Here is a 12525-nt window from a genome sequence, read left to right as displayed (position 1 = left end):
GTGCTGAAGTGAGCTGAGCTCATTCTTTACAAACTGACGCGGTCTCATATGGACGGCTTGCCACTCTGACCTATGACTTAACCTCAGTGGTAGCGAGAATGTAGCACCAAACACTCACATACACGTTTTAATTACCTCAAATAGGGAAAGGTCTGGCTGGGAGCAAGGACAGGACCTGCCCCAGAGAGTTGACTGTCGTCCTCTAGGTCCGAGAGGATGAATGGGGAGTTCAGGACAGCAGCACAAGGACATTGGGCGATACCATTGCGACTGACAGAGTAGTTTACGAATGATGAATGGATTTATTCAAGAAGAGACATATGAGGTTTTCACTTTAGATTGAAAGCCACAGGAAATAAAGGTTCTACAGTCCTTCCCCCGCCCTGTCACCTCCTCAACCTGATTGATTAGACTTGCCTTGCCACTAATGGATGAGTCTAGAATGATGATGGGAAGCTCATGAGGGGGTAATACGCAGAATGTATCTAATAAATGGCTATTGGTAACTTTAAACCCCACTAAACTACAGGAGAAGCACGAACAAATAGATCCAGCGTCGGTTTCCCCTTCCCGCCCCTTTACCCTGCAATCTTCCTGACCTTGGACTTTGGAAGAAAAATGAAATCACATGTGTTGGTGTGTGTGAGTTCACAATTGCATGTACATGTGTTTATGTGTATGTCTGGCCCCAGCTGCTCCCCTCATCTGTCATTCATGTTTGAACAACTGTTTAGCTCTGCAAGACGCATGTAAAGGTTCCACAGGGAGCAGTGAAATTATTCTGTGAAATAAATTAAGTTCAAGACCAATCCCATTTCTCATTTTTACCCCCTACCACCAGTTTATTATATGTAACATGGACTGTAAACAGGTTTTATTGAGGCGAGTGTAGCTGCACAACATGCTAAACAACACTAGCTTTTTGACAGTAACATCTTTATCATCATCTTTGAAGTGTGCCGCTGAAGAAAATCTCAGTTTTAAGGGCAAGTTGTGTGGACTAGGCGTGAAATGGTATTCAGCCCAAATGGTAACTCAGTTACGTCTTGTTTTTTTATGATAAAGGCTTGGCCAGATAATAAAGAGGAAAAAACACAACAACTTGCACATAACCAAAGCTCAATGTGCTCATTGTGCAACCAAATCCCACACTGTAGAGGCACAGCACACGGGTGACGACTGTAGCCAGAGAAGGAAGGAGGGAGGAGACCAAGCTGTGCGAGGCTGAGCCCTGAAACAGCCATCTGTGTCAGTGGCACCCCTTTGCCCTGCCTTTACAGTACCCGTCTCTCGCTCTGTCACTGTAATTGGCGTAGTAACCATAACAACGGATGTTCCCCTGGGGTGCAGACGCGTGGTCCTGGGAGATTCTCATCCAGGCACAGGGCATTAGACAGAAAGGGGAACTTCAGGCCGGCTCAGATAAGGCTAACTTTGCATTGCAAATGACTGAGGTTGTGGATGCCCAGACCTGGAGCTGTTCTGGGACACTCGAGCGATATGAACGGTGATAAAGAACCCAGACTTCATCCCAGATGCAGATATGGTGGTGCACTATATCGGGCCTATTGAATTTCTGCCTACCCTGGAGACTTTGTTTTTGTCTCCTATTACTCTGTAGTAGATTTAGCAGCTTAACATTTGACATTAAATCCAGTGATTAACATAATATTAATTCAAGGCTGATATTAAACACTGATGACATGAATAGAGTTTAAAACCTTTTGGTTCATCTCTCACTGTGCAAGACACAAGACAGAACAGGCAATCTGTCACTGTGGTATAAGATCATGGACTAGTCAAGCTGGGAATTAACCTTTTATCCCCACCGCATGTTTCTGTGGGTCATATTTTCTGCATTCAGGTGTAGAAGTCCCCAAAGATCCATGTGATGTAAGATGTCTTAATTGGAAATGGTCCATGTGCTCCACATTAGACCATTTGCAGCCAATGTCCAATTTGGTGGCATTTAGTTTTGGTCAAAAGAGACAATAAAGAAGACCATGAACCAGATGGACACTTGCTTTAGTTTATGAGGAAGTCAAGAGACAACCCGTCACTCAAAGAACACAAGGACGCACAAATGAGGATGAACTCCTGGTGAGAAATCACTGCTCCTGGAATGAGATGTGAGATTGTCTATACATGCATGGAGCACTAGACTGATGCAAACCCTTATTTTATTATGAATAAAACAGTGGGCATTTATTCGCGGGCAGAAATCACATGGACCACCATTTCCAACGTTTTGATGACTGATAAGGTTGTCCAAAAAACGGACTCCACATCTTTGTAAAATTTGAACACTGCCTTGTTTTACACATCTCACCTCTTGAATCCCGGAATGCCGGTATGCTCCCCTCGATCACGTAGAGGCGCAGGAATATGATGGCTTGTTCGATTTAGTGTAATCAAACAAAGGCTACATACCCTGGGGTCTTCATCACCGCAACATGGTGGGAACTGTGTATAAATGTGCTGCAGAAGAGAGAAACAAAAACAGTAACCCAAGTCAAGACAAACCATCTCAGGAAACATTTACCTGGAATCTGCTTTTTCTGTAAATGCAATGTGGTTTGTTTTAGGGTTATCTTGGATTTCACCCATGCGTGGAATGAAAGTAACCTTCACTGTTACTGCACATGTCATACAAACTCAAATAAACTGTGCTCAGGTTTCTTAACTTCACTGCCAGGGGCAGAATGACTGTTTTTTACCCTCTAACGACACAGGAGCCAGTTCACGGACACACAGGCGGCTAAGTTGTTGTTCTCTTTTTGCAGGTGTTTCACGTCGTATAAAGGTTTTCCCTCCGTGAAACGTGTAATAAATTTAGATTAGCAGCATGTTTGAACATGAGGTGTCGCCTGACTTCACAGAGAATCTCTAATGCTGGTTCCAGAGTAGCGGCCTGTGTGAAGCTGGACTAGAACATGTCGGGTTTTTTTGATCAAAGTACGAACCAACACCAAATCATTACAGCCTCCATGTCCTGCTTTTCTATCACTGACTCCTGGAGTCTAATTAGGCAACTCTAATATTCTTTATGGTGGAGGACGACGCCTTCAGCGAGCCATGTGACAGGGCCTCATGAGTCTGATTAGCACATGGCTCATATGCAGAGATGTGTTGCTTGTGCGTTAATTGCATGTGTCTACCTCTGCCCAATGGCTCCGTCCCCTCTGGCATTTCCTCCGTGGTTGTTTTTTAAAGGTTTGTGTCCTTCGAGTCTCACGATGAGATTGTAGCATTTAGCCACTTGAGGCAAAACTGTTTATTTTCAAGGAAATATCTCTTGCGGGAAAGGTTTTCTCTAACCTTTGTTTTCTTACACTCTCTCTCTGTTGAGTGCTATTTATTTTTTTTGCCTTTGGCATGCGGTCCATCACCTGCGTGTGTTGCAGTGATGGTTTAGCCCCCGATGAAGCTTTGAACACCCGCCTCCTCTCCGTTAACCCAGTGGGGAGAACAAGCTTCAACATGGCTGGAGTACCAGGTGCTGCAGTGCGCGGCTGACTGCAGGGCACACTGTGGCAAAGCGGCGTGCATGTATGTACGTCTAGTTTGAGTGGTAATCATTTCTCAACAGCTCACTGTGAATCAATGCGGCTCTGTGCCAGGCAGCGGCTAATGTCTTTATCTCCCTCATTCGCATCTCGATCACCTTCTGTTCCTATTTGTCACGTTTTCTTTCCCTTTTAATCTTCCTTATAATCTCTCTTACGATGTTGGCCACACACTCGAGGGTTCTGTTGTGTTCACAGATGTGGGCGACCACAGACATGACGCAGAATGTAACTGATTTTTTTAATGTATTCATTGTGAGAACGCTTACACTAACCCAGGAAACTTTTCTTTACTGTAATGCCTAATGATAGTTTCATTAAAAAGCTGAAAAGACCTGAAAATGAATTTGGCTGCCAAGTCTCTTGAAACGACTGCACTAGATAAACACGTGGTTGCACAACTGGAAATTAAACAAACAATCACAAGCAGCCAGCTCTCGATGGCTATTGCTGCTTGCTGTTCACTCCCACAGTTTAAGAGTCAAGAGTCTTTATTTTGCCATTTGTGTGTAAAACCAGTTTAGTCAACCATGTTTGACACTTGTGATCTCAATCCAATCCTGGCTCATGTTAAACTACAGTATCACGTTATTTTAGGACCTCAGTTTATTGTTATTTTCCACATTCTTTCCAGAGCAAAACTCAGTCTTTTCATATCTGATATTTAATCGCAATAATTGTCGCCATTAATTGTTCATTTCAAACCTTTATATTGTATTACCACTTTTGGCCGCATCATACAGCCCTAGAACTTGTTATTTAGCCATGTGCAGAAAAGTCCTGCGAGGAAGGTTTGCTGATTATAATCACATCATGTCTGTGGATTTGACACAGGATGAAAGTCAGTGTCAAGTCTGGTGTTAATAATTAGCTTCCCTGTTACACATTAAAATGAGGCGTTCAGGGTTAACGCTGCCACGTGAGATGAGCAGCATTCCTCACAGAGCCGCGATACAGCTTCTTCATGCCCAAATAACACCGTGAGCCATTATATCCCAAGGAGTATTCAGTGAAGTGTTGTGTGGAGTACTGTGGAGGTCATTTGTTTGTGTTTCAGGGACCCACCGCTTCGCCAAATGCCTTTTAACCTCAAGCCCCGAGAGATGTGTATTGTTAACAGTGGATAGTGGACGGCTAAATATAGAATCGGCACACACCTCGAAGCCATTTGTCCCCTCACTGTCACTGGCAGCGCAGTGGCCTGTTGATAAGTGGAGGCCGAGATGGAAAGAGGGAGGAAGACGGGGCCTGTTTCTGGTTATCGTCACAGACTCTGACTCCACGTGAATTGTGAATCACGAGGCAGGATAAACCATTCACTGTGTTGGTTTCTTTCTTTCTTTCTTTCTTTCTTTCTTTCTTTCTGCTCCACCTCTCTTCCTCCGCAGTCGCCTACGATGACAACACTTTAGCCTTCAGTGTTGCTGAAACACTTCTTTGGCATCTAGGGTCATCTAAGAGTTTTATTGCTCAGTATTCATCGTCTGAGTCGTAGCAAGAAAGCTGCTAAAAAAAAAAGAGACAGAAAATCTCTGAACTAGTGTCATATCACAATTCTGCATCTGTGTTGTCTGGTTGCGCACAGAGGGCACGTCCTGTTGTGGCCAGTCTGGCATCATGTTGTGAGATTACCATATCTCCCGCCTCATAATCAGTGCAGATTAAGAAACCATCCTCCTCTTATCATACTTTCCTGACAGACTTTACTGTGTGGGTTGTTTTTTCCTCAATATTTATGCCAAAAGATGTAAATTAGACTTAATTATTGTCTTAGTTTTTGGGTGTAACAATATCAAATTGAGATTTTTAGCTATTGTGATTTGATTTGCGCTATGGTCAGTGATTTGTCAGTCTCGGTGAGAAGGCTATACTCATGCAGGAGGATTTCATAAATAAACAATGCTGCTTCTCCTGCTTCGCCCGTGTCAGCAGCGATAAAGTAGCCTGAATACTGTCTTTGTCTTATAATCTTATAATCTTTAAAATTTCTCAGTATCTGGCTGCCGCTCCTAATGGTTCTTTAGACCACACGGGACTAAATGGAAACTTCAGCAATGAGATGATTGCTGCTAAAGAAGTATCTACCTCACATCTTAAGTATTCTAATGCCTCTCATGTTAATCAAAAGTACTCCTGGCTTCTCACTTGTACAGTTCATGTCTCTGCGTGGCTTAACTTGAATGCACCTATTGGTTTTATATATAATATAATGTGCAGCCCAGCAGGTGGTCGACCTTCGTCCATAATGCCTGCGTCTATCTGGAGTCACATGCACAGAGTTTAAATCTCACAGATGATTGACTTTTTCATTATGTTGTGTCACGATGTTTAGCATAATCAGACCGTGTGTGCTAATGAGGACAGAGCTGCCTTTGATTAGCAAGAGATTAAGAATCCATACTCATATTTCCAATGTGGAAAAAAAAGCCACATATGCTAAGATAAAGATGAATCATGAATTTGAGAGCAGCTCACTGTGAGATTATAGGATTGGTTGCATGCATCCCCCAATTTACCCTCCCCTAAAAGTCTCCCTAAAGCAGCCACGCTTCAGGAGCTGAGATTAAAGACCTGAGGTCAGTGGGTTTTGGCCCGCGGGGGCTCTCATTTTTCCAGACCTGGTTGATTGGATTGATTGGAGTCTCTTCTGTTTCCACCGTCCACACTGGTTATAAAGATGGGATTTGCCTCTGTTTGTGATTGAGTTAATCCTGCCTCTTACAATGACTTCCTAATCAAATACGGACTGCTGCTGATTGATGGTTTGAATGTTTGGAGGGGAAGTTAAGAAGGAGGACTACTGTTTAACCAAACCTCTTATCTCGAGTGGCTGACATGAGTTGTTGATTGACAGACATGTGTCAGTAATAACTCATATAAACCTCCTTTATGAGATTACTTATCCCCCCTCCCATTGCTTAGAGGACAAAGATGAGGTTTTACTACATTTGTTCATGACACATGTACAGTTAGGATGTTGTCGCATAAAAAGAGGAAGTTCCTTCCTATTTTAATCGACTTCTAACTCAGAGTGAGTTCCTCTGCTGTCATCACTCCTGAAATATGAAAGATATTTCCGTTACCATGCACGAGACATGATGTCGCACACTCCAGTCACCCATTAAACTAGTCTTAACACATTCACCTATTTCTCTGAGCCTGCAAGTGGGTCAGTGCAAGTAATAGACATTTCCAGATTGTCCCTTCCTCTGAAGGAATTACTGGGATTAATACAATACGCAGTTGGACAGAAAATCCCGCGGCACGTGCAGATGTGAGGGGTTAGTAGTCGGTCAGAGAGAAGCGAGGGTGCGACACAGACGGAAACGTGGTTAGATTGAGTGCCTCAGGTTGATTTGTGATGACTCTCCGTGCTCGGTCTGGGAGGAGAGATGAGAATACGATTGTCCATCGAGTCACTGATGGCTACAGGAATCTCTCTCACTCCTTTCCATTCTGTGTTTCAGTCCACTGAAGGTTGCACGGATAAATAAAATAAATCTTCACCTTGTAAAAAATCAAATGATATCTCGTGCCCTTCATTTGCCCGGCTGTGCGCTCTTAGTTATTAAGAGCAGTAGAATACAGGCTTCTCGGGATCACGTGCACGCTCGACCATTTGCTCCACTTTTCCCGTTTCATTCCTCCCATCTGTGGAGTCACTGCAGAGCACGAGGCCAACTGCCAGCGATGATGGGACGATGCAGCCCAGATGGAGCCTGGGTGAACATAGTGCTTTTTTTAATAGGATTTCGGTTGTTTTTTTTTATTCCCAGTCCATAGCTTGAACCCAGTTAAGGAGATGTCATTACATTTACATGACGTTGGAAAAGGTGTGACAAAAATCAGATTTTTCAAATGCACATGAACACATGAATGAGATTGAAATACAGCCAGTTAATGCGGTTGCGAGTCAGATCACTCTTGCACGTAGAGGAATAGAGGAAGCAGAAACACTGAGGGATAACAACGTCAACAAGAAGACAGCAGAGAGGACACACATGGCAAAACCCCGAGTGGACTATTTTTGGACTGACAACGAGACCAAATTTAATGCTCTGTCAGCTTAAAAAATCAAATAATGTGAAGTTAATGGATGCTAGAAGACACGGAATAGCATTAGACATGGTACTAACTATGCTATGTTAAATGTCAGCCAGAAAATGCCTAATGCTTACATTCTAAAAGAGGGGATATTGTCATCTAGCACAGAGGAGGTGAGGATTCCCCATTAGTGCTCGTATACTGAGATAAAGGCAGTGATTGCTCCACTAATCCCAGCTACAGCCGATGCTTGATTTCACTGTGCATGGAAACATATTGAGTGTCACTTTAGAATGGCTGACTCTAGCTATTCCGCTTTTTTACAGCTTAAATGGTCCGTCGTCTGATTTATTTATTTCTTTTGCTGTATTTTCCAGGCCTTTGGACAAGCCTACTCCAACCACAGGAAGGTGGCAGCCGACGGGGAGAGTCGCGAGGAGTCTCTGATTCAGGAGTCGGCCTGTAAGGAGGCCTACTATGAGCAGAGGGTCCTGGAGCTGCAGACCGAACTGCGCCAGGCTCGCAACATCCTCGCCAACACCCAGTCGGAGAACGAACGTCTGAACTCCATCTCCCAAGAGTTGAAAGAGGTAAGAGAACCAGTGACATATCATGTGAGAGAATTTATTTAAGAATAATGATTCACTTTTATTTGGTCTGCTGGAAAAGTGTCATAGAAATGCTGAGCATTGCACACGTGATAGTGGAAGTGTCAACACAATTCAAAGACTAATTCATGTTCATCAGAAGACCATTTACTTGCATCTGTACTTTGACAAACTAACCCGTTTGAAGTTGAATCAGACTGTTGTGAGTGCTCTTCTTTGCACAACAATGGGTGTGTTTGTTCTTGCAGACATTTCTGTATTTTTCTCTTTGTAGCTTCCTGATAGAAGAGTCTTTATACGTACAAGCCTTTTCAGGGCAGAGATGTGGTGCCTGATCATGGATTCGGGGAAGCATTGTTACCCTTTAGCCTACACAGGAATATCTTAAAGCCAGCATTGCATGGTTGCGTGTTACTTCTCTGATTACTGTACTCAGGAATGCGATCTGAAACCAGACATGAAGACAGTACATGATGGTGGCCAAGCCCACAAATGGAGGGTTATCTCAACAGCAGTGTAGTGAAATATCTCTTTAAAAGGGGTCTAGATCAGGGCTCTCAAAGTAGCACCCCGGGGGCCACATGTGGCCCTCCAAACAATATCAAGTTGTAACGAGTCATTTCTATATGTTTTTATTTTTAAATTAATAATAATAATAATAATAATAATAATAATAATAATTAATTTAGCGTCATAAATATGTTTTTTTTTATTGTTGCATATTAAAACAACCACTTATATTTTGAAATGATCCACTCCAACTTTATTTGTAAAGCACTTTAAAACAAACACAGTGGATCAAAGAATACGGAATAATGGATAAAAAACAGGAGAAGTAAAAGACAGAAAAGCTCACACGAGGCAATAGAGTACATATAAAAATGTAAAAAAATCAGACGAGACCCCTGGGCTAGATAGTCATCACTGATCAACTGATCAAACATTTCACACAATATTACTATTTGATTTACGCAGTGATCATAAAACACTCGTCCAAACACTATCATGCTGGATTGAGTGCAACAAACGGTAATTACTGTGAAAAACATTCATTTAGATTTGTTCTTTCCACCGGTGCTGTCCAAGCATGTATTATTTTAAGGGGTGTGATGGCTGAATCAGCAGCTGTTGTGTTTTTGACATGCTGAGACAAGTTTAATTAATCTTCTCGTAATGACTGCGGGACAAAGAGCGAGCTGATTAAAGCCAAACGTGACGTCGCTGCTCTCTATTGTGACCCAAGGTGGAGTTATAATCATGGGAACCCATGGGAAAATTGTCAGTTACAGTACAGTTGTGAATGCAGATTTGGTTGAATCTCCACCTCAGACAAACCCTTTACCAGCCGGATCATTTCTGCCACGTTTGTTCCTTGAAAGCTTTCACGACAGATTCATATTTTTCCTCCCTTCAGCTTCCTGAACTGTCATAATGCAAACCTTTATCGTCTGCGCCCCACTTTGGACAATGTCTGACCTCGCTCTCTGCTGCCATTTATATTTACGCACAGCTAATTGACCTCATTTGATGAGACAAGACTATAGTGTGTGTGTGTGTGGGTCTCTGCCATTGACTGTGTGTGTATGATGCCGTGTGATGTAGAGATTTGAAGACTGGTTGAAATCTCACAGATTAAGAAGTAAACTGAGCTTGGAATAATCTTATTTTTTTGAACATCAAGACTTAAAGGAGTCAGCCTTTCACCCTGAGACAGGTTTCTTTGATGCAAAGTCCTGAGCTGCATGTAAAAGGCAGGAATACTAATAAAAGAGGGGATGGTTGAAGCAGCAGCTTGTTTGAGGAGTCTCTGAGTGTACGAGGAGAGAAAGGAATTGATTTGAAATTGGTGTTAATTTCAAGGTCAGGTTTATTATTCTGTGCATACATCTCCACTCTAGCACAGTTGTTTTGTGGAAGTAATGAAGTATCATCACGCACGAGGAGTGCAGGTCACAGGGCAACTTGGATTAATGTGTTGCTGCTGAGGGAAAATTGCTGGAAACAATTGTGTGAATTGTGGTTTTTAGATTCTTTATGCACAGAAAAGCATATGTGAGGTAAAAAAAAATGTAATAACATCGTCTCAAATTGTGTGTGGACATTAACATATTGATGTTCTGAACCTTTGTTGTATTGATATTAGAGCTGCAACTAACGATTATTTTCATAATCGATTAATCTGTCGATTATTTTCTCGATGAATCGTTTGGTGTTCAGAATATCAGAAATGATGATGTTCTCAAATGTCTTGTTTTGTCCACAAACCAAAATCATTGACTTTTAATGATTTCTTTGTTATCCAGAGCAAAGAAAGAAGAAATTATTCACATTTAAGAAGCTTAAACAATCGGAAATATTGTTTTAATCATGAAAAAAGCTTCAAACCGATTATTTGATTATCAAAGTAGTTGTCGATTAATTTAATAATCGATTAATAATCGATTCATCGTTTCAGCTCTAATTGATATTAAAGAAAATAATATAAATTTACTGTGTATATATCTTGATAATCATATCTCATGAGTTGAGTTAAAGCTCCATGAGTTTATGCACAGAAGGTTTAACTGATTCCACTGTTTTTACAGGTCAATCTGGTAATTCCAGTGTAATTTGGGGGGGAGGGAGAATAAACCCCCGCCCCCCCCGTGAGTCTGAAGTCACACAGCTGCGAGAATGACTGCTGTTTTCTGCCCGACACATGTCAGTGGTGGTTCTTACCGAGATTAGTGACAAACACTTGAAGACCGACCCGCACGGCGTCTTAAACTCCAGATTCCACCATACTTAGGTCAGCTGCTGCTTAACTCTGAATTTAAGATGCTTTACGTGTTGGGCGTCATGGAAGACATCATGAAACAGATAAAACATGATTACTTCCAGCAAAGACTTCCTTAATCTCCCATCTGAGGGTACTGACTGACCACCCACCCGAAAAACAAAGTCATGTGCTTCACATTGAGTCAGATAACTTCTGCTGTCTGGCTGTTGTGTATGCTGTTTATCCTCGAGGCTTGGGGGGGGTGAGGTCTGCGGAGCCAGTCCCAGCTGATATCGGGCAAAAGACGGGTTACACCCTGCAAAGATTGCCTTGCAATTTAGAGTCTTCAATTAACCTAACCACAATCGGAGTATCTTGGGACTGTGGGAGGGGAGTACCCGGGGAAAACCCACGCAGGCACAGGGAAAACATGCAAACTCCGCATGGAAAGGCTCTGCTTGAACCAGGATTTGAATGTCGGACCTTCCTGCTGATAGGCACCGGTTTTACCCCACGTGTCATCGAGTCTAGTCTACAGATTTTGGCCATTTTCATTTTAACGACACTCGAGCAACTCCACGAGCCTTGGCTAACTGTAATTGGCCAAATAAAAGAGGCTGGAGAGTAAATCAGCCCGCTTATGGTAGATAATGACACCCTTCTACTGGCATGTCTGTGGGTGCTAGGAGTGAGTGTGTGTGTGTGTGGCAGGCAAATGAAGGGAGCTTGGGCACTGAGGCTGGCATTGTGAACAAACTGAAGCGGGCTGAAAGAGGTCTTTGTCTCCACGGTTTCAAATTAGCTCGGGCTGCAAGGGCACGAGAAGGCGATGAGAATGGTGACAAAGAAAAAGAAGGAGCCCGAAAATCCGTTAAAGGAGGAAAAAAACCAACTTAATGAGAGTAAATTCAACACCAGTGGTGAATGATTGTGATGCTTTCCAGAGACAAGGTTGCTAATCAGTCTGGTGGTGATTGAATGACTCCGTTTCATCGTGGAATGCAATACATTTCACAAGAGGCAGATTTATTCTTAATCTCTCTCGTTCTCTCTGCAGTAACGTTTTCTTTAAAGAAAGAAAATCATCACAAAGTCAAATCAAAGTGTCTCATGCGGTCCTGGTCCTGATCCTGGTGGACCACATGAGACAGTGAAAGTGTCTCTAATGCGTCCCAAGGACGCCGCCTCCACTTGCAGCCGTGAGAGCGCAGGTGCTTCCTTTATCTTCCTCTTCCACGCGCGTGCTTCAGATGCCGCTGTGAGCGAAACTGGGGTGAAACAGAATAAGAGATAAGGTGACACGTTATTTTTGTCATATGCCGCGGCACGACTCCACTCTTGTGCCTTTTGTTAGTCGTCCTCCACACGATTTGTGAACCGTGGACCTATAAAATAAAGCTTTTTACAGCAGTAATATATAGCTTAAAGAGTAAATGAGAAAATGAAATGATGGACACTTCATTCAGTATAAAATGGCTTTTGTCTCAGTTCACAGCAGTTCATTCACAACCATTTAGTTGCATCAAAGACTCGAATGTTAGCCCTCGAG

The 12525-nt window shown here is 42.7% G+C and overlaps 1 protein-coding gene across 1 annotated transcript in view; it reads left to right on the top strand.

Annotated features, from left to right (window-relative positions):
- LOC122777148 (protein bicaudal D homolog 2-like) overlaps positions 1 to 12525 on the top strand; it is a 43924-nt gene that overhangs the window by 9386 nt on the left and 22013 nt on the right. Inside the window, exon 2 of the mRNA XM_044038167.1 lies at positions 7988 to 8200. Coding sequence (XP_043894102.1) covers positions 7988 to 8200 — 213 coding nt within the window. The remainder of the gene's footprint in view (positions 1 to 7987; positions 8201 to 12525) is intronic.

Source organism: Solea senegalensis, linkage group LG11 (genome assembly GCF_019176455.1).
Source record: "Solea senegalensis isolate Sse05_10M linkage group LG11, IFAPA_SoseM_1, whole genome shotgun sequence".
Lineage (NCBI taxonomy): Eukaryota > Metazoa > Chordata > Actinopteri > Pleuronectiformes > Soleidae > Solea > Solea senegalensis.
Note: the sequence above shows the minus strand (reverse complement) of the source record. Positions and strands in the feature narration are given on the sequence as shown.